The sequence below is a fragment of the Plecotus auritus genome (genome assembly GCF_963455305.1).
Source record: "Plecotus auritus genome assembly, chromosome: 2".
Lineage (NCBI taxonomy): Eukaryota > Metazoa > Chordata > Mammalia > Chiroptera > Vespertilionidae > Plecotus > Plecotus auritus.
The window spans coordinates 28,138,452-28,161,096 of NC_137771.1; the positions used below are offsets into that span (position 1 = coordinate 28,138,452).

Consider the following 22,645-nt stretch of genomic DNA (forward strand, 5'->3'; position numbering starts at 1 on the left):
TGAAATCTGTAGAGGTATGACATGATGTGACTTAACTTTTAACAGGATCACCCTGGCTACTGTATGGCGAATTAGAACAAAAAGGAGGCAAGGGTGAAAGTAGCAAGATTAGTTAAGAGACTATTGCAATAGAGTCTGTGCAATAAATAACAACAGTGCAAAAAAGATGAGAGATATGCAAAGGTAACTTGAACCAGAGTGGTAGCAGTGGAGTTGGTGGTTCTGCACCTACTTAGAAAGTAGAGAAAACAGGTTTTCCTGATGGCATTCAGTTTGGGGTGTAAGAAGATGAAAGAAGTCAAGGATAACGCTGAGATTTTGGGCCTGAACACCTGAAGGACAGGGTTGCTGTTGATGGAGATGGGCAAGACTATAAGAAATACATGATGGGAGGTGATCAAGAGGTCAGTTTTGAAATGAGCCAGAGCAAACTAGCAAGGTTTAGTTTGAAATATTTATTGGACACCAAGTAGAGATAACTTCATAGAGCATCAGCATTCCAAGAAGTACTGAGTGATACCTTCGTTGTTCAGATCCTGTTTATCAGCCTTTTCACTAGGTAACATTTCACTGATTTGGAAGGAGCCGTTTTAAACTGCTGTATTACTTCCTGAGTAATATAATGAAAAATAAGTTATTTTTCACCAAGTTGGAGTGGCTCAGTGGTTGAGCGTCAACCTATGAACCAGGAGGTCATATTTCGATTCCCTGTCAGGGCACATGCCTGGGTTGCAGGCTTGATCCCCAGTGAGAGGCGAGCAGGAGGCAGCCCATCAATGATTCTCTCTCATCATTGAGGTTTCTATCTCTTTCTTCCTCTCCCTTCCTCTCTGAAATCAATAAAAAGATATTTTTTAAAAAATAAGTTATTTTTCTTTCTAATGCTTTCTATATGCCAGAACCTGCTAAACTTCACCCACTCCCATATGTTGTTTAATTGTCACACAATCCCATGAAATAGGTGGTATTTTTTCTGTTTAACAGATGAGAAATCTGAGGGCTCTGAAAGAAATTACCTAAAACATCTTAGCTAAGTAGTAGAGCTGGGATTTGAATCAAGTTCTGGCTGGCTATAATTGTGTTTACTAGACTTTAAGCTCTTTGGGCTTGGCTATTTTGTTACTGCCAAGGCTTCATAACTGGCATATAAAGGCATACACTAAATATTAGTTGCATGGATGAATAAATGAATACTGCTTCCTAATACTTGAGCTTCCAGCAGTTAAACTGTTAGCTACAAAGACTTCTGATATACATATGGAGCTACCTTAAAATGGAGCCAGAGATACAATTTGGAGCTGCCATCCCAAAGGAACTGCCTTATGCCTCTTATGCCTCAAACCTTTGGTGTGATGTATGCATATGTGCATAAACCATGGACATAGTAGGGTGGTAAAGGCCTGGGAGGGGGAGGAGGTGGGCTAGAATTGGTCAGTGGGGGGAAAAGGGGACATATGTAATACTTTCAACATTAAAGATTTTTAAAAAATGTTAAAAGAGGGCAAAATAACCTTTGGACTAGGCCTAAAGCAACATTGTGTCCTGAAGAACTGTTTGCAAAGATAACAGGAAAGCAGATATTATGACTACCAACCGATGGTTACTGGACTGAAAATTAGCACTGTTTAGAATTAGCATCACAATGCTAGCTGTGTATATCAGTAGAAATACTTTTTTAGCCCTGGCTCAGTGGATAGAGCTTTGGCCTGCGGACTGAAGGGTCCCCAGTTTGATTCCAGTCAAAGGCACATACCTTGGCTGCAGGCACCGGGCCCTGGTCAGGGACATGTGGGAGACAACCAACTGATGTGTCTCTCTCACATCAGTGTTTCTGTCTCTCCCTCTCCCTTCCACTCTCTCTAAAAAACAGTGGAAAAAATATCCTTGGGTGGTGGCAGTTGAATTCATAGAACTCATTTTTAAGTTTAGACTGATCCTGTTTCTAATAGAAGTTTTGACAACTTTTTTCTTAACTTGAAAAGTGGTATATCATTCACAGGAATTGGGTCTGTGTTGACTTTTTTTTTTTTTTTTAACTATTTTTACTGATTTTTGACAGGAAGGGAGAAGAAGAGATAGAAACATCACCTTGCTAGTTTGCTTCTGGCAAGTTAATAACTTGCAAAAGTATTTTTATAGTGCTTACTTTTTCTACAAATGACAATTATCTTTTTTTTTAAAAAAAAAACTTTAGAGAGGAAGTGAGAGGGAGAGAGAGATAGCGACATCAATAGAGAGAAACATTATTGATTGGCTGCTTTCTGCATGCTCCCTTCTGGGGATCGACCCTGCAACCTGGGCATGTGCCTTGACCAGGAATCAACCGGTGAACTCTTGGTTCTTAGGTCGTTACTCAACCAATGAGCCACACCAGCCAGGCAGATAGTTAGTTCTCTTTTCCTTCATTCCTGACCTCTCCTTTTATAAATCTCATCACTGTTACTGGAAAGGAGACCTGGCCCTGAGTGGGTCTACCTGGAGCTGGCTGGGTGTGTGGGTTCTTGACTTCATGCAGGAAAGTTTTCACAAAACGAGTCCAGGTGATTTTGAGGGTACATTTATTAAAGCTGGGGTCTCTAACACAAAGAAGGGCTTAGGATAGAAGAAGCAACAGGAGAGCCTAGGCAGGGCTACTTTGACTCACTGGAAAGTCAGAAAAAAGGGGACCTTGGAAACAGACAGGTTCAGGGAGTTAGCCCAGGAGGAGATGCCAATGCCCATTGCTCTCCTGGTTGCAATTCTCATTGGGATCCTTAGAAATTAGGGGATGCATGCCTGTGGGGGAAAAGAAGGGGGAGGGAAAGGTGTGTGAGTGCTCCTGTGAGGGAGAACGAAAGCTGGGACCTACATTTTGAGGAGTTTTAAAGGCTCCGGATTTAGGGGAGGTCTTGGGGAGGATCTCAATAGACTGTTCATCAGTTTTATGCTGATATGCCAAAATGAGATTTATTCCTTTAACTTTATCTGTCCTTGGGTGTAGTTTGCAAATGGCCCTAACTGGATTTCCCCTGTTGCCCTGAGAAGGGTGATTTAAGCTACTTTCCCTCTGATTGGGGAGAAGTATAAACCATTTACTCTAAGTGTCCTTGGTTAGGGAAGATAGAATTTTTTATTTACTAGATAGCCGTAAACTGTTTGGCTAATTATTTCTCAGTTTCCCTATTCCGCTTTTCCTGGCTTACTAGCCTGTCTTGTTCTGTCCATTTTACCTCCTTACTAACTTTTTTTAAAAAAACATATGTTTTTATAGCTTTTTAGGGAGAGAGGAAGGGAGAAGGATAGAAAGAGAGAAACATCTATGAGAGAGAAACATCATTGATTAGGCCTCCTGCACACCCCCTACTGGGGATTGAGCCCGCAACCCAGACATGTGCCCTGACCAGGAATCGAACCATGACCTCCTGGTTCATGGGTCAACACTCAATCACTGAGCCACGCCAGCTGGGTACCTCCTTACTATCTTGAATCTATTCATATTTTGCCATTTCCTTCTGCCATCATCATCTCTTGCCACAAACTTTAAACTAGTCTCCCTATTGTCATATTTCTTGTTTCTCACCTTAAATCCATGTTGTCCATATTGCCAGCCAGAGTGGTCCTTTTAAAATACAAATCTATTTTTTAAACCATCTTAGCCATTTTAAGTGTATAGTTTAATAGTATTCAATGTGTTTACATTGTTGTGTAACAGATTCCCTAGAACTTTTTCATCTTGCAGAATTGAAACTCTATACCCATTAAATAGCTCCCCATTCCCCCCTCCCTCCAGTCCAGCCGAGGGCAAACTACTGCTCACGGGCCGGATCCGGCCCGTTCGGCTGTTCTATCCGGCCCGCGGAGCCGAAAGAGCGGAGGGTTCTCTTGCTCTCCCCTCCGCTCCTTCACCAGCAGCTGTGTTAACATGGCAACGTCGGGAAACACGGCCGCAGCTCCTTCTTCTGAGTGGGCGGATTTATATCCACCCATTCAGTAGAAGGAACAACCTCTCAATCTTCCAGAGGCTCCTTGTAATGCCCGTGGACCCGTCTCCCGACATCACCCTGGGAATGCGTAGACACGTTATCGTGGTGATGTAGGGAGACACGCCCCTGGAGAGCACAGTATCAGAGCATTAGCTAAAAAGGAGACCAACAACACTGTGCCCACTGAAGTTGATGTTTTAAATACCAAAAACCTTTCAGCCCAGTCTACATTGCCATCTACATCTACGTCCCGGGCATAATTTGGAAGTTGCACTAAAGAAAATGTTTAATTTACTGTTTACACATTTTGTTCTTTTCTATTTGTTTTAGTTTTAAATTATTTTATTATATTTAAGTTTAATTTGAAAGGCTTTTGTACCTTTCCTTTGTTAGGCAATTTTATTTTGCCTTTGCCATCTTCAATATAAGGTATGTTATTATGCTATGATTCCTCCATTTTTTGAAGTTTCAAATTATAATAATTAGTGTTTACATTCTTCTTGTTAAAATGTTTGAAATGAATAAAACTATTGAAATAAAAAAAAAAAGATTGTACCCTTTTATGTAATGATGTTTACTTTGAATTTATATTAGTTCACACAAACACTCCATCCATGCTTTTGTTCCGGCCCTCCGGTCCAGTTTAAGAACCCATTGTGGCCCTCGAGTCAAAAAGTTTGCCCACCCCTGCTCCAGCCCCTAGTGACTACTGTTCTACTCTGTGATTTTGATGACTTCAGAGAAGTGGAATTATATAGTACCAGAGGCCCGGTGCACGAAATTCGTGCACTTGGGTGGGGGGGTCCCTCAGCCAAGCCAGCCCCCTCTCACAGACTGGGAGCCCTCAGGAGGCTACTGATGGGGAGCGGGCCTAAGCCGCAGTCTGGCCTTCCTCTGCGGGAGGTGACTGGGCTGATCAGGGGAAGGCGCCAGCCCCATCACCCCGCTGCTGCTGCCACTGTCGCAGCCGCCAAGGTGTTTTCATCAACACGGACTCCAGTCCCTGCATCATGAAAAAATGACAACTTTCTTTAGGCATTTTCAAGATATGTCTTCCATAGGATATGACATTTCTTTTCTTTCTTTTTTATCCTCACCTGAGGATATGTTTCCATTGATTTTTAGAGAGCTTGGAAGAGAGAGGGAAAGACAGAGAGAAACATCAATGTGAGAGGGACACTTCGATTGGTTGCCTCCTGCATGAGCCCTGACCTGGGCCCTGGCCAGGGAGGAGCCTGCAACCTAGGTACATGCCCTTGATCAGAATTGAACCTGGACCCTGTGGTTGGCAGGCCCAGGCTCTATCCACTGAGCCTAACTGGCTAGGGTAGGATATGACATTTCTTAGCCCCTCCAGCAGCAGACCTTAGTTTTTCCTCCAGGAGTGTGGTGGAAACACCCTAGAACACCTCCTTGGATTCTTATTACTCAAGTTACCAAGAACACTGTGAGAGGCAGCTCACAGGGAGCTTAGCCAATGAGCCTTCAGAAAAGGTGTTTCCTCTGCAGCTCATGTGCAGAGGACCCCCTGCATTGTGTCCACAGGGCTTCTGTCCACTGGGCTGGGGGCATGCCCCAAGCCACACTGCGGGGGCCGCCGGGGGCACACCCCCAGCCCAGCAGCCCCGTGTTCTGTCAACTGGGCCAGGAGGGTGCCCCGAGCCTTGCCGCTCCCGGCCCAGTGTTCTGTCGGCAGCCCTTCCTCCCTCTGCAGCCTGGGCGTGGGATGCTAGCGTTGTCACCAGGGCGAAAACGCCAGCATCCAGCCCTGGCGCTATGGGTGCCGCCATATTTGTAGCAGAGTGGTGGTTAATTTGCATATTACTCTTTTATTAGATAGGATTTGTCTGTCTGGCTTATTTCATTTACAATAATGTTCTAAAGGTTCATCCATGTTGTAACATGTGACAAGCTTTTCTTCCGGAATAATATATATATATTGTAATTTTTGCGGGGATAGCACCATTTAATAAGAAAGATTAAGACAAAGACCACAGGAGGGTCCCTTCTGGACACAGAGGCCAGGCATCCTGACCCAACATCTGGGGAGCTACTGGTGGGGAGGGTGCTTGCCCCCATTGGGGCCCTCAGGTTCCTGCAGATGGGGCAGGGCTGTCATAGCCCCTTCCTGTCCCTCCATCATGAGTCCTGGCTTCTCCCACCCAAGGCACTTGCTCTTTCCAACCAACACCCTCCTCCCTCCATATCCCTTGGGCCTTCACTTCCAGATCAGTGGGGGGATGTGGCGGAGACCCTCTCAGTGCTGGGCTCTGCCTGCACCGGAATAATATTATACACATTTTTACTTATCCAGTCATCTGTTGATGGGCATTTGAGTTGAACATGGGTATGCATAGATCTCTTTGAGACCCTGCTTGCAATTCTTTTTATTTTATTTTATTTTTTAATTCTTTTTAGATATATACCCAGAAGTGGGGTTGATGGATGATATGGTAGTTCTATTTTTAATTTTTTGAGGAACTCCCATACTGTTTTCTGTAGTAGTTGTACCATTTTACAATCCCACAAATAGTGTACAAGGGTTCCAGTTTCTCCACATCCTCATCAACTGTAGTTATTTTCTGTTTTGTTTTTTTCTATAGTAGTCAACCTAATTGGCGTGTGATATCTCACTGTGGTTTTTATTTGCATTTCTCATTTGTTACAGAGACTGTCCTTTCCCCATTGATACATGAGGGTTTGTTTCTGGACTTTCTCTTCTATTCCATTGGTCTGTTTGTCTGTCTTATACCAACACTACAATGTTTAATACAAATATAATTTTGTTTTACCCTGCAAAACCCTTTTATGACTCCTCATTGCCCTCAGGATAAAGTAAAAACATCTGATTCTGCTGCTTTTGATATGTGTGGCTTCACTGCTCACCTCTCTGACCTCTTTGTTCCTATTTCAGGTGAGCTCTGTAGCTGTACTAAACCTCTTTCAGTTCCGCAAAGAGGACATGACCCTTTCTACCTTTGAGCCTCTATACCAACTCTTCCCTCTGTCTAAAACACAACTTCTCCATCTCCCACTGGCTTAGCCAGTCCTACTTAACCATCAGGACCCAGCTTAGTTAGATGTCACTCTGGGAAGCCTTTTATCGTCTTCCAAGATTAGTTAGGTAAGTCTTCTATATGCGCACATAATACAATAGTATTTGTCATAGTATTTGTTACTAGAGGCCTGGTGCACAAAATTCATGCATGAGTAGGGTCCTTAGGCCTGGCCAGCGACCAGGGCCAATCTGTGGGGCAACCGGTGGGGTGACCAGGGGGCCCCCGCTGGCACCTGCCTTGGCTGGCCTGGGGCCTGCGGGCCGGGGGCAGCTCCTGCGTTGAGCGTTTGCCCCCTGATACTTGTCATAGCAACCAGTCGTTCTGCCATTTGGTCAATTTGCATATTAGGCTTATCTTATATAGGATTGATTTTAATTCACTCTTTGTGTCTGTTATGCAGATTATAAATTCCTTGACTATTTTGTTTATATTGCTATCCATTGATTCTTAGCACAATGCCTGACAAATAATAGCTGCTTATTACATTTGTTGATTGAATAAACAGTGGCATTTTCTGGCTTAAAACCTTTAGTGATATCCTCATTGATTACAGTGTAGTTTATAACCTTAGTTGTGTACCTCAGTTGCAGGTTCGTCCTGGCCCCTGTTATGGCATGTGCAGGGAGGCAACCAATCGATGTGTCTCTCTCATGTCGATGTTTCTCTCTCTTTCTCTCCCTCTTTTCCCCTCTCTCTAAAAAATTAATGGGAAAAATATCCTCGGGTGAGGATTTAAAAAAAAAAAGGATGACAAGAATGTCTCAAGATGCTACAAGGTTCAAAGAGGTTACTATGAAAGTGCTTTGTAAAACCAATTAGTTTCTGGTTATTATATACTAGAGGCCCAGCCTGTACCCTCTCCAATCTAGGACCCCCCCGAGGGATGTCCGACTGCCCGTTTAGGCCCAATCCTACTGGGATTGGGCCTAAATGGAGCAGCCGGACATCCCTCTCGCAATCCAGGACTGCTGGCTCCCAATTGCTCGCCTGCTTGCCTGATCACCCCCTAACCACTCCCCTGCCAGCCTAATTGCCCCTAACTGCCCTCCCCTGCAGGCCTGGTCACCCCCAACTGCCCTTCCCTGCAGGCCCGGTCGCCCCCAACTTCCCTCCTCTGCTGGCCTGGTCCCTCCCAACTGTCCTCCCCTGCTGGCCATCTTGTGGCGGCCATCTTGTGTCCACATGGGGGCAGCCATCTTTGACCACATGGGGACAGTCATCTTGTGTGTTGGAGTGACAGACAATTTGCATATTACTCTTTTATTAGATAGGATAGAGGCCTGGTGCACAGGTGGGGGCCGGCTGGTTTGCCCTGAAGGGTGTCCCAGATCAGGGTGGGGGTTCCCTTAGGGCATGGGGCGGCCTGGATGAGGGGCCTGTGGTGGTTTGCAGGCTGGCCACACCCCACGGCGACCCAAGTGGAGGCCCTGGTATCTGGGATTTATTTATCTTCTATAATTGAAACTTTGTAGCCTTGAGTGGATGCCAGGGCCGGCCAGAGCGGGTGGGAAGCTTGGCTTCCTCCATTGCCGGGGAAACCCAAGCCTCCTGCTCGCTCTGTGGCTGCAGCCATCTTGGTTGGGTTAATTTGCATACTCGCTCCTGATTGGCTGGTGGGCATGGATTGTGGCATAGCAGAGGTACGGTCAATTTGCATGTTTCTCTTTTATTAGTGTAGATGACGGCAGGGATAGTATCTTACTCATTTGTATACTACTAATCTTCCAATAGTGCCTTGTGTTTGGAAGATATTCTATGGATACTGGCTGATGATTAAATAGGGAGGAAAGGAAGCAAACATTTTATGCCATCTAAAAAGTGAAGTCAAGGTAAATTTTCTAACACATTTTAGCACCTGTAAATGGTTGGAACTCTTGCCTCATGAATGGAATAATTTCTGAATGGCCTTTTGCACTGTCCAATTGTAAGATCTCTTGTGTAGTCATACTTTGACTCTGTAACTATCTTGCTCAACAACTTATTTTCTATCCAGCTAGCCAGTCAAACATGTATTTCTGGTATACCTAAAAGGAACAGAACTGAGCACTAGACTTCTTTTTTTTTTTTAATTTACATATATATATATATATATATATATATATATATATATATATATTTTAAATATATTTTATTGATTTTTTACAGAGAGTAAGGGAGAGGGATAGAGAGTTAGAAACATCGATGAGAGAGAAACATTGATCAGCCGCCTCTTGCACACCCCTCAGTGGGGATATGCACGCAACCAAGGTACATGCCCTTGACTGGAATAGAACCTGGGACCGTTTAGTCCACAGGCTGACTCTCTATCCACTGAGCCAAACTGGTCAGGGCTTTAATATATTTTTATTAATTTCTGAGAGGAAAGAAGTGGGAGAGAGACATAGAAACATCAATAATGAGAGAGAATAATTGATTGGCTGCCTCCTGCATGCCCCACACTGGGGATCCAGCCCACAACCCAGGCATGTGCCCTGACCGAGAATTGAACCATGACCTCCTGGTTTATAGCTTGAAACTCAACCACTGAGCCATGCTGGCTGGGCAAAATATTTTATTTTTCTTTAAACCAAATGATTTATTGTACTTGGCAGTATCAGGGACACTTTTTATTTAATTTTAATTTTTTGTTTTGTTTATTAATCTTCACCCGAGGGTATTTTTTCTATTGAATTTAGAGAGAGTGGAAGGGAGGGAAGGGGGTGGGGAGAGAGAGAGAAACATTGATTTGAGAGAGACATATCAATTGGTTGCCTCGTGCACGTGCCCTGACCAGGGCTGGGTATTGAACCTGCAACCCAGGTATGTGCCTTTCATGGAGAATTGAACCCTCCACCTTTTGGTGTGCAGGCCAACAGTCTAACCACTGAGCAACACTGACCATGGCAGGGAAACTTTTTAAAATATTTTTCTGATGATCAAATCATTACATACTCATTAAAGAAGTAGCTTATATTTTTAGAATGTTAATTGCATTTTCTTTTTTCATCCTTATGACAACCCTCTGAGACATAGCCATTATTACTGCTATTTTATGTAAGAAGAAACAGAGACTTAGATTAAATAATACTTGAAAAGCTGGCCTCCCACTTTTTACCTACTTAGTTCCTCAATTTTCAAATCTTAGTTTAAATTTTCACTTCATTGTAGTGGCTTTTCCTCATAACCTCCCCCAACTAGGTCATGACTTCACTTATTATTCTCTTGGAAACCACCCTTTCCTTTTTCATTGTAGTACATCTCATAACATCTCAGAATTCTTCATTTATTTGAATGTTTGTTTATGTCTCTCTTCATATATCAGTTCAGCGAGGACTAGGACCATTTTCTGTTTTGTTTGCCACTAGCACCAAATTGGTAGAGGTCACTGAAGAGGTAGGGGTGGGTGGAGGAAGTAGTCAGGCTTCTTCACACACTGCTTTTCCATCAAGTTAGGGAAGGTAAAGACAAAGTTTTTAGATTTTGGAAGGCTGGAGTGTTGACACAATTGAAGGCATCACAATTAAGGGTAGTTATGGTGAGTGTGCTTCTTATTCTATTTACTAACTTGTTTCTCCTGATAAAGCTAAAATATTAATTGCTTTAACTATTTGGCAAGGATGTTATAGAAGGAAAGTGTATGATATGGGCCTTATAATGGCTTGCCTTTCAGGTCTACTCTTTCATATTATGTTGTTACTAGAGGCCCAATGCACGAAGATTTGTGCAAGAATGGGCCTTCCTTCCCCTGGCTGCAGGCACTGCCTTCGCTCCAGCCAGAGCCGCCTTTCCGCCTTCAGTCTGGCACACTGCCCAGAGGCCTGGAGCTGCTGTGGCGGTGCAGAATGCCTGCGTTGTCGCTATGGCGATGACGCAAGCATTTCGCCCTACCCCGCCCCCGGCTGCTCAATGCCTGCATATGCAAATTAACCCGCCATCTTTGTTGGGTTAATTTGCATACTCCTGATTGGCTGGTGGGTGTCACAAAGATACAGTCAATTTGCATCTTTCTCTTTTATTAGTGTAGATTTTATGCCCTTGGGCGTTGTTTTCCCTATGAACATGTACTTTTGAAAAATTTTTTTATCTATCCATGGCAAGTGAGATAAATAAGGATAATGTAATGTATGTTGATATCAATTAACTTATCCTATACATAAGATCATAAAAATACTTTTCTGAGAATACCTAGAAGATAAGGAAACATTCATGAAGATGAGATAGAAGATTAAAATTTTGAAAGATGTTTTGAAAATGCATTTAATACACCTAACCTGCTGAACATCATAGTTTAGCCTAGCCTGCCTTAAACTTGCTCAGAACACACTATCCAAAAACACTGGTGACACAGTACACTGCAGAGTACCAGTTGTTTGCCCTCATGATTACGTGCCTGATTGGGAGTTGTGGCTCACTGTTGCTGCCCAGCATCATGAGAGAGTATCATACTACATATTGATAGCCCAGGAAAATATCAAAATTCAAAGTGTGATTTCTCCTGAATGCATATTGCTTTGCACCATCATACTGTCAAAAAAATTGTTAAGTCAAACCATTGTAAGTTGGGGATCATCTGTAGTGTCTTCACTATAGAAGACCAGACAGTCTTTGTCTGAGCCTTCCAAGAATAGCATACCGCTGCATCTTTAAGGCCCTTCCTTGGACAAGACCTTAAGCTCTAAAGACTGAATTAACTGATGAGAGCTGATTATGGAGAGTGGGGAAGGGATCCCTATATGTAAGTTAGGGACATACAATGATTAGGGACACTTTACTTAATTTATGTAACAACTATTTATTGAGACCTATTTTGCCAGTCACTGATCTAAACATGGCATCACACCTGTTCTCAATGAACTTATGAAATGAAATTGTATGTCAGACCATCTGAATTTGTTTGGAAAAGGGTTCAGAATTCTGTGCTATTCTGCTTCTAGACATTTAGAACATTTGTTTTACAATTTAGAATCCCCAAAACCCTTCTGAGTGACATTATATCCAGATCTGCTACTTTGCTTGAATTGGAAGTTGGCCATAGATCAGCATTAGCTGCTTCCCAGAGAGTCCCAGTGGCTGACAGAGGAAAGATACTTTGAACAAGTTTGTAAAATAAATCTAGACTACTTCACTCAAAATTAACCATCTGAATTTTCTCATTTACTCTCTCATGAGGGCACATCATTCTGACACTTGAGATGGTCTGAAACTAAGGAAAAGAAAAGGCTCTCTCTTTTTCCTTGAAGATGTAGATACTTAATGTGTACACCAGACCTCAAATCTGTTTTCTCTGCAATAGAAGCAGATCTGACTGGTTCCTCTTTCCCCACCCCTTCCTTTGATAGTGCCAAGAAATCTTTGTGAATTTCTGGGTATTTAGTTACCTATCTGACCCTTAGCCTTCAGAGATTTCTGCCTGCAATTGGAGTGACTGTTGTGCCGGGAAGCTGTCTTCCACATAGCAAATTGGAAAGCTCTAAAACCTTTTCTCCCTTTCTACCACCCCCCTGCCAACCTTCTGCCACTAGAAGATACCATTTGAGCTTTTAATTTGCCTTCTTTAACTTTTGCTTGACTTCTTCCTTATCCAGAGGTCAAGCCATGTTCTGATATCGGCAGAAGAGGTAAAAGAAATGATTGCGCCCTGACTGGTGTGGCTCAGTGGATAGAGCGTTGGCCTGTGGAGTGAAGGGTCCCAGGTTCAATTCCAGTCAAGGGTATGTACCTTGGTTGCGGGCACATACCCAGTAGGGAGTGTGCAGGAGGCAGCTAATAGATGTTTCTCTCTCATCGATGTTTCTAACTCTCCCTCTCCCTTCCTCTCTGTAAAAAAAAATCAATAAAATATATTAAAAAAAAAAAAAAGAAATGATTGCTTCATTTGAGGACAGAGTTTCCTTTAATATAGATCACCCTAATTAGAAATCTAACCTCTTTTGGTTTCCACTTTTATTTTGTTACTGTGAAGCCCGTTCCTCAGATCTGCTGGGCAAGCAGGGTGCTTTGTCTTCCTTAACAGATTGCTCTGTGCTCCTTTCACTGAGCTCAATCACCAAGTGAATGTCAGAGATTCTTGTCTGGGTCTGGAGAGCGTGGGGTTGTAGCAGATGTAGGTAGCAAGCCGGAAGGAAGAATGCTTTTAAAACATGGCTCCAATAGTCATGTATTGTTCCTGGTAGAGTTATTAAGAATTTTGGCTAGGAAAGCAGGCTGGATGAATGGTTGGGAGCCCTGGCTTGATCTTAAATCATGTCTGAGACCATTGATTGTTAGTAGAGCTTCATGGGGTAAAGGGAACAGTTTTCTTATCTTAGTTTATTTCTTTGAGACAATTTGTTCTACAGATTTATCTTTTTAATGTTTACTTTATTTAAACAAATTTGAGTTTGATTATGAGTTGTTTGATTAAAAGTTAAAAATCTATGGGGAAAGCTTAATCATACTTTTTTGAATCTGTGGGTAAACAATCATTTTAATGTTTATAGTAGCTTACATGTATAGAAAAACACTTGTACTACTTCAGGTATGTTAAACATATGTTCTTCAAAGTGGTGAGTGGGTTTATAGTAAGTGTCTATCTGTGGGAAACATGAAGGAAGTGAGGGAAGATATCTTTATGGCCTCTTCTACTTGGCTTTCAGCGGCTGATAAAAGAACTATCTTCTCTAGTTTCCAAAAAAAGATATCAGTTATATTTTTTTAAGTTCATGTGATTCTGACCACTTTAAGGGGCCTGCTGATTAGAGTGGTAAAAGGTTTCTCAGAATTTCATATCACCGAGTGGCCAAACACACTGTTTTGTATTACTCTTTATATTCAATGCTACCATAGTATCTGCCATATAATAGGCATTATTAATATTTGTTTTGCATGGTATTTATCAGAAAATTGCTCTAAAAGCATATTTCTCTTTTTGATCTTAAAATTATCATAAGGACTAAATTGGGAGGGTTTCCAGTAAAAGAGGGAAGTTAAAACCTGCCTCCATTTATTTAAATGTACTTATTCATTTGTTCATTCAACAATTTATTGTTCACTTTACTGGATACTGGGCTGACAAAGTTGAGAAACACCTGATCTCTGCCATCAAGGTTTTAGTACAATTTGATAAGCAATAGTAGAAATACATGCAGGAGGCTAAAATGGTACAAAGTATGGGATGGTGTATCAGGAAATGCTTTCTAAAATAAGAGACTCAGACGGGGTTCTGAAACACATTTTGGGTTTCCTTTCTCTTTGAGTCAGTTTAGTACTACTGATTGTTTAAGTCAGACAGGCCCCGGTGGACTTCCTGGAGTGGAGGCTGAACTTGGTTGGGCCTTGGCAGATGTACAGATGTATGCTTGCAGTGGCTTGGAACCTTGAGCTGAGAACAGGAGGCTCCTTTGGAGCACAACCCTCCCACAGGGTACTCTTGGGATGCCTGTCCTGGAATTACCCAGGGCAGTAACAAAGCTCTCTTTTCTTCTTTAAACCAAGCCAGCAGGATGGGATGTCTGCTAGCCTTTGTGTTTGGAGCCGACCAACAAACGTACAGTGGCCAGCACAATGGCATTGTTGGACTTCAGTGAAAAGTAGGTCGAGGCCCAGTCTTTCCTCTGTCGAGGGCCCATCCAAAGAACAGAGGTTCAACAAGCCACTGATTTGGCTGTTTAACATTGATGCTGGTTTCTGACTTACTGATAGCACATAAGATTACAGGAGCTCTTCCCCCTGCTTCTCTGTACACCTCAATTTGGAATCTCTGAGTTGCCTTTAATTCTTTTTTTCCTCAGTTTCATATCTGTCACTCACTTGCTAAATTTTTTCTGCATATTCTAACTCTAGCCCACTTTTTCATGCCTAAAATAGCACTCTAAATCAGGCATTTGGTCATCTCTCATTTGGTGTGTTGCAGTACCCTCCCTTCATTCCTTCTCCCGTACTTACACTTTATGCAGGGAAAAAAGAATAACTACTAATCTCTGTGCTTTATATTTGTGTTCCATGAAATGGAAATGAATCCTCAACAGTGAGTGATTAGCCAGGCCTCAGTGGGGGGAGGGTAATCCAGGTAAAGGGATCACCAATGTGTACATATATGCTGGTAGTCAGGGAATGAAATCTTTATAAGCAGGAGTGAAAGGCTTTGTTTGCCATGCTGATTGTGGGTTTTATTCTAAGAGTAATAGGGCATCATTGAATAATTTTAAGAGGAGAGTGGCTTCAGGTTGACATTTCAGAAGATCTTGGCTGTATTATGTAAAATGGATGGGAATAAGGGCTAAGCGTGTTCAAGATATGCGAAGGAAATCAAAAGACTAGTTAGAAAGCTAATGGAGTAACCCAGGGGAGGAATAATGATGATGAGATATTGATTGTGGGGAGAATGCATTGTGTAGTATGAGGTAAGCATTGTGCTGGACATACTTTGTACACATTATATCTTTTAATTATCACCTGCCTTTGATTAAACATCACATCCTGTTGATTCTACCTCAGAAATGTCTTCAAATATTAACCGTCTTTTCATTCTTTCTGCCATTGTCTTATTCAGGCCTTTATTGCTTCCCACCTGGATGATTCTAGAAACCTTGTAACTATTCTCCAGGCCTCAATTCCTGACCTTTCCATATAGTTTTTTTGTTGTTTTTTTTTGGTTTCTAATCCTCACCCAAGGATATTTTTCCATTGACTTTTAGAGAGAGTGGAAGAGCCCTAGCTGGTTTGGCTCAGTGGATCGAGCATCAGCCTGTAGATTGAAGGGTCCCAGTTCAATTCCAGTCAAGGGCACATGTCTGGGTTGTGGGCTTGATCCCCAGTGGGGGATGGGGAGAGGGTGTGCAGGAGGCAGCCCATCAATGATTCTCTCTCATTATTGATGTCTCTCTCTCTCCCTCTCCCTTCCTCTCTAAAATAAATAAAAATATTTAAAAAAAAAAAAAGAGAGAGGGAAAGACAGAGAGAAATATTGATGTGAGAGAGACACATCAATTGGTTGCCCCCTGCATGAGCCCTGACCAGGGCCCGGGTCAGGGAGGAGCCTGCAACTGAGGTATGTGCTCTTGACCGGAATTGAACCTGGGACCCTTCCGTCCGCAGGCCAACGCTCTGTTCACTGAGCCAAATGGGCTAGGGCTCCGTAAGTTTTTATATTACTTTTAAAATGATATTTCTATGTAGCATATCTGATCATATTATTGATCTGTGTGAAAAAACTTTTAGTTGATTATCTGTTCTCTTCTACTAGACTGTGAACTATGGGTAGAAACTGTCTCCACTTATCTTTTTTCACAAAGTAGGTTTTTAATGTTTGGTGGATGGATCTTCCTTAGGACAACCCTGCTAATTAGGTGGCAGCAAATTATCTCTATTAGTTGGATAGCAGCACATTTATCTGCCTTGGATAAATACTCCAGCTTTAGTCCAGTCAGGTATATTTTTCAAAAAGGAATATTACAGTTGAAATTTTCTTCAGAGTCTCTCAGAATATGGGTTTGAACCACTGTACAGAGATAAACTTGTTTGGTTGCAGATATTAGTACATTGATAATTCAAGGTAAACCAAAATAAAAACAACCATTTTGTACTCTTCTTCTTACTGGTTATGATCAGGTGAGGCTACTGTAGCTCACTAGAATCAGCAAGAATTGGGAACAGGAGCGTTGGGTGGAGTGAGTGGTAGGTATTGCCTAGTGCTGCTCCAGAATATGCTTTGTGGACACGTTTATGTGTCTATCTGTGCCTGAGTTGGTATCATCAGAGCCAATAGGGGATATATGGAAAGAACCATACTTTTCAGCCTAGACAACTCCTAACTATCTTTTAGGATCTAACTCAGATGTTACTTCCTCTCTGAAATTTTCCAGTCTCCTCAGAGTCACTTTCTACTTTCAGACCCTTAGTATTTATTTCTGTTAAAGGCCTATTGGTATTATTTTCTTCCCTACGTGTCTTTCACTGAACTTCTTTAAAGTATAATCTGAGTGGTATTTTTATATAACCATGTTTACTATGTGCTAAGCATTCTTCAGGCACTGGGGGATATAAGGTTGATGTAAATGGACTGGTTCTTGTTCTCATACTAGAGGCGTGGTGCACGAATTTGTGCACAGGTGGGGTCCGCCTGGCCAGCTGGCCAGGGGGAGGGGACACAGGAAGTTGGCTGGCTGGTCCTGCCCCCATCGGCCGGTTGGCCGGCCGCAGTGTGTGTCATAGCGACTGGTCGTTCTGGTTGCTTGGCTTTTTTTTTCCCTAAGTCTTTTCAACCGTTGTTTTTAATCTTAATATTTTTGTCCAACTGCTTTGGAGAACTAAGAAGAAATACAAAATCACCTTAGCCAAGAGTTTTGAGTGGGTAATTTTGTTATTTCACGTTGGCTGAAATCTCCCTTATTTGACATTGCAAAGACACTATGCACTGACAGAGGACAGGAAAAAGTGTCTTCACAGCCCTCTAAAAACTCAGGAAGGCCCTGGCCGGTTTGGCTCAGTGGATAGAGCATCGGTCTGTGGACTCAAGGGTCCCAGGTTTGATTCCGGTCAAGGTCATGCACCTTGGTTGCGGGCACATCCTCAGTAGGGGGTGTGCAGGAGGCAGCTGATTGATGTTTCTCTCTCATCGATGTTTCTAACTCTCCCTTCTTCTCTGTAAAAAATCAATAAAATATATTAAAAAACAAAACAAAACAAAAAAACTCAGGGCCCTAACTGGTGTGGCTCAGTGGATAGAGCGTCGGCCTGCGGACTGAAGGGTCCCAAGTTCGATTCCGGTCAAGGGCATGTACCTTGGTGTGGGCACACTCCCAGTGGGGAGTGTGCAGGAGGCAGCTGGTCGATGTTTCTCTCTCATCGATGTTTCTAACTTTCTATCCCTCTACCTTCCTCTCTGTAAAAAATTAATAAAATATATTAAAAAAAAAAAAACTCAGGAAGGCAAATGACCATTTTCTATAAAGTACCGAATAGTATAATAAATAACAGCAACAGAGGACCGTGAAGCCCCACATGTACTGAAAAAAAGCAAGTTTGCAAATATTTAAGTGAGAGTAACATCATATAATAAAGAGTGAACTGCTTAAGTCTCCAGAATTTAGCCTCCACAGCATACATCCGTTTTCAGCCATTTCAATGAAGACTTTTCTTATAATAAACAAACAAAAAATGATGACAGTACTATTTACTATGTTGGAAATGCAAAATAATAAATAAATAAAACTGCTAATTCCATAAAATACTTGGAACTAATTTTGTTTTAATAAATACATAACATGGTGTTGGTGTTTATCTCTTTTTAAAGTTTTAATGGTCATTCATTCTTGCTGTTTTAAAAAAAAGACATTCAAACTAATGTCAACCTTTAAGAATAAACTTTGGAATATTTAAAAGAACGTGTTTGGAAAAATGAAACACATTTTTCTTTGCTAGAATTATGCTTTGTTCTTGATAGAATCATCTTTGTTCCTTCTTTTTACATCCCATTGATAAACCCTGGCCATATTGACTTCAGTGGCAGTCAATGGATCTTGACAAAAGTCAAGGTCTTCCTCAGGAGAATCCAGATTCTTTGTGGCAGTGGTTAAATTCTTTTCCAATGATGCCCGAGCTTCATCAATATCATACTCAAGCATTATATTAGGCCCCAACCACAGACACACTTTATCGGTAGGAGGAACTGAAGCTTTGCCATACAGGTTATCTGCCAGTAAGAATCTGGTCTCCATTGAATTGGTGGACTTCTTCTTCTGCATGTATTTCAGAATTTCTAAAGTCTGCTTAATTTCAGGAATCTGACCCTTTAGCCTCCTTTTCTTTTGAGCAAGATTGAGTTCCATAAACTTATACTTCTGGTACTGTTCATCCAACTTCTTTAGCACTGTATCCACAGTCTCATTCCCAGGCTGTTTCATGTAGGAATCCACATCTTCCACAAACACGGCCTCAGGAATCCCCAGATGGAGCCACCGCCCGTTCCCTGAAGCGAGTTCTCCTAAACCACAGCCATCTCTAGCCTTGCTTGGCTTTTATATATATAGATGGGTGTGGTGGGAAGGGGAAGGGTACTCAATAAATGTTTGTTAGAAATAACCTAAATTGATATTCTTAAGTGGAGAACTGAGTATCCACTTACCTGTCCTTTTGGCAATTTTTTTAGGGTGTTGGCATATGATTTCTTGCATGTGTAATGTTGTTTAGTAAACATACATTTATCTATTGAGTGCCTTCTAGGAAAAGGAGTCTTTTTAATGAAATCAATATCATACACAAATGAAATGGCAGGAACTCTCTTCTAATATTTATTAGATCATGTAGAGAAGAGACAGGTTTTGGTGTAGGTGAAGTTGAGGGACAATCACTGAGGGGTATTGAAGTACCTAAAACATGTGGCTGATATTATAGTTTTCTGAACTTGAAAGTTTAAAAGAACAATAAGAAATGGAAAGTGTAAAAACTTCTCTTTCTGGTAAGTTATGGAAATATTGCCAGTGCCCTAGGTTGTTTTGTAGGGCTGCCCAAGGGAGTGGTCTGGAAGAAAAAGACAGCGAAGCAGCTGTTATTCTCATCCGGGAAAGCTGAATGTACTAGTGCTTTGCTCTTGCCTCTGCTTCCCGGATTTGCTCAGAGGACACACCAGCTGAGTCTGCACAGGGAGTTGCTATGGGGAAGTAAACGTTCCAACTGATGGGCACACAGTGTGTAGCAACTTAGAAATCTTCCTTGTTGGCAGATCTCAAACTTCCTTTCCTCATAGATGCAAAAGGTCTTGGAACATTGAGAAGTTGTGGTTTCTGAGGCCCAGAGACTTATCAGCCCCACCAGAGTATTCACCAAAGGCCAGCAAGAGAGATTGGTTGTAACAATAAACTTTGTTTGGTTTCCGTCTCTGGTACTGGTTTGTACTTTTTCCATTTTGCCTGGAAAATTCAGAGCCTAGCCAGTGTGATTCCTCACCTTGTCTCACCTTTCTTCTCCGCCCTCCACCCTCTGGCTTGGTCTGTGGATTTCTCAGGCCTTCAGAGACATGGCTGAAGAGAGTATATGTGTTTCTCTGAACCAGAATTAAAAGTCCTGGCTTAGTCTGGCCTACAGATAGTGCACCTACAGACAGCCTTTATTTACGTCAGTTTTTCTACATGGCCTCAGATGGGAAACCTGAGTGGCTGCTGAAGTCAGGCCTTCCATATCACAGTGTCACCCTGCCAAACAAGTGAACCACCACCCCTTTAGATCTTTCTGAGTCTCAGAGCTAAAGAAATCTGTCTGCATGATTAGGTGTCAGCTTTATTGCTCCCATATAGCTTGGAGTTGCAGGTTCAGTTTCTTTTTAGCAAGTGAGCACTTCATATGTGAACAACAGACAGATTCAACTGCAGTGAATAAATGAAGGAAGGCACTGTGCTAATGCCATCAATATGCCTCATTTTGAGATTTCCAAAGATGGATTATCAAGCAGGATGAAGCAGATCGGCAGGTTTTCCTTTTGAGAAGTTAGGTGTATTTTTAGCCATTCTCTCTGCCTTGCCAAACCTGATCCGCCTCATCCAAGGATCTGAAGTGCTGCATCGTGCTGCCCCCAACTGGTTCTTTTGGTGCTTATGTTACCACATCAGAAAATCTCAGATTATGTGGCACTTAAATTTTTTTAAAATATATTTTTATTGATTTCAGAGAGGAAGGGATAGGGAGAGAGAGATAGAAACATCAATGATGAGAGAATCATTGATCGGCTGCCTCCTGTAGGCCCCCTTCTGGGGACCAAGCCCACAATCCAGGCATGTGCCCTTGACCAGAATCGAACCTGGACCCTTTAGTCCGCAGGCTGGCACTCTGTCCACTGAGCCAAACCAGCTAGGGCTTAAATTTTTTTAAGCCCTTTCATATATTTGTATTAGATTCTCATAATAACATTGTGAGTTATATGGATCAGAAATTATCACACCTACTTTATAGGTGGAAAAACTGAAGGATAGCCTTATTAGTTGACTTGTCCAAAGTTAAATGACTATTAAAAGGCAGAATTGGACTAAAATTCAGATCTCTTGCCCTGATCCTATTAGGTACCCTAGTCTTTTGTAAATTCAATAATATCCCCCATAATAGGTATTAAGAGCTTAATTTTAGACTTGGAGGAATTTGCCCCCTTTTCTCCCTTGGAAGGAGGAGGGAGATAATACCAAATTATGTGAGGCTTGAATAAATTCATTAACCTAATTGGCAAAAAACTTTGAGCTCCTGTTTTGCATGAGGCTCTCTGACTTGTGTCTGCAGTCTCCTATCTCTGAGGTGTAATGTAGTGGTAAAGTGCATGGATGCTGGAGCCAGGCTGCCTGGGTTTGAATCCTGGCTCTGCTCCTTAATAATTGGGTAACCTTTAGCAAATTTCTTAACTTCTAAATGCCTTTTGTCAAATGAGGATAATAGTATACTTTACCTCATAGGGTTATGTGCAGTGAATGAGATAATTTTAAGTTCTTAGAATAGTGCCTGGCACCAAGTAAGCACATATAAATAACTATTAGCTGCTGTTATTATCATAATCTCCATATAAATATGCTTATTTGCTCTTTTTAAAAATATTTTTGTTGATTTCAGAGAGGAAAGAAGGAGAGAGAGAGATGAACATCAATGATGAGAGAGAATCATTGATCAGCTGCCTCCTGCACATCCTCCATTGGGGATCAAGCCTGCAACCTGGTCATGTGCCCTGACCGGGAATCGAACTGTGACCTCCTGGTTTATAGGTTGACACTCAACCACTGAGCCATACCAGTCGGGCACTTATTTGTTCTTTTAAAAAGATAGGAATGATGAACAGCCAGATTTCTTAAAAGAGTACATCTTCGCATAGTTTCTCCATAGTTATCTCTCCTACTCACTCCTCAGTTCACTTGGCTCTTAATCACTTGATTCTTCTTTTCCTGCCTGCTCCTTTTCTCACCTTACATGTTAACTCCTGGGCAACTTCATACATTCCTTGGCTTCAGTGATTGCTTTAGCTCAATGTTATTGCTTCCTAAATCTTAGTGTCTAGCTAGCCTAACTTTGTTCCTGAACTTTAAACAACTCTCTATTTGACACCTCCACTTTGGTTGTCCCACAAGCCTTTAAACTCAACATTGCCTTCAGAGAGGAAGGGAGAGGGAGAGAAAGATAGAAACATCAGTGATGAGAGAGAATCATTGACTGGCTGCCTCCTGCACGCCTCCTACTGGGGATTGAGCCCGCAACCCAGGCATGTGCCCTTGATTGGAATCTGAACCTTGGACCCTTCAGTCTGCAGGCCGATGCTCTGTCCACTGAGCCATACCTGCTAGGGCTCAAGTTTTGTGTTTGTTTTTACTCTGCTATCTAAGTAAATCTTTTTTTTTTTTAAAGTTTTTATTGATTTTAGAGAGAGAGGAAGGGAGAGAGGGAGAGAGAGAAGCATGCCCCTTACCCACAACCCAGTCTCGATCCCCATTTGCCCTGACTGGGAATTGAACCAGTGACCTCTTGTTACATGGGATGACACTCAACCAACTGAGCCACATCGGCCAGGGCTCTAAGTACATCTTGAATTTTGCTCTGTTCCATTGCCTCCACGATTGCCTTAACTCAGACACCCTTCTTTCACCAGGATTATTGCAATACTCTTCTCTTTTTCCTTTTCCATATTCTCCACTCTATTCTATC

The 22,645-nt window shown here is 42.1% G+C and overlaps 2 protein-coding genes across 5 annotated transcripts in view; one reads left to right on the plus strand and one right to left on the minus strand.

Moving 5' to 3' along the window:
• The window catches only part of TESK2 (testis associated actin remodelling kinase 2), a 148,188-nt gene that overhangs the window by 110,108 nt on the left and 15,435 nt on the right, over nt 1–22,645 (plus strand). The window lies entirely within an intron of this gene.
• On the minus strand, nt 18,403–18,978 carry LOC308240976 (prefoldin subunit 3-like; the record flags this gene model as incomplete). Its single annotated transcript, XM_080654479.1, has 1 exon — nt 18,403–18,978. Exon 1 carries the CDS (start codon nt 18,880–18,882, stop codon nt 18,403–18,405), a length of 480 nt encoding a protein of 159 aa, XP_080510605.1. The 5' UTR covers nt 18,883–18,978.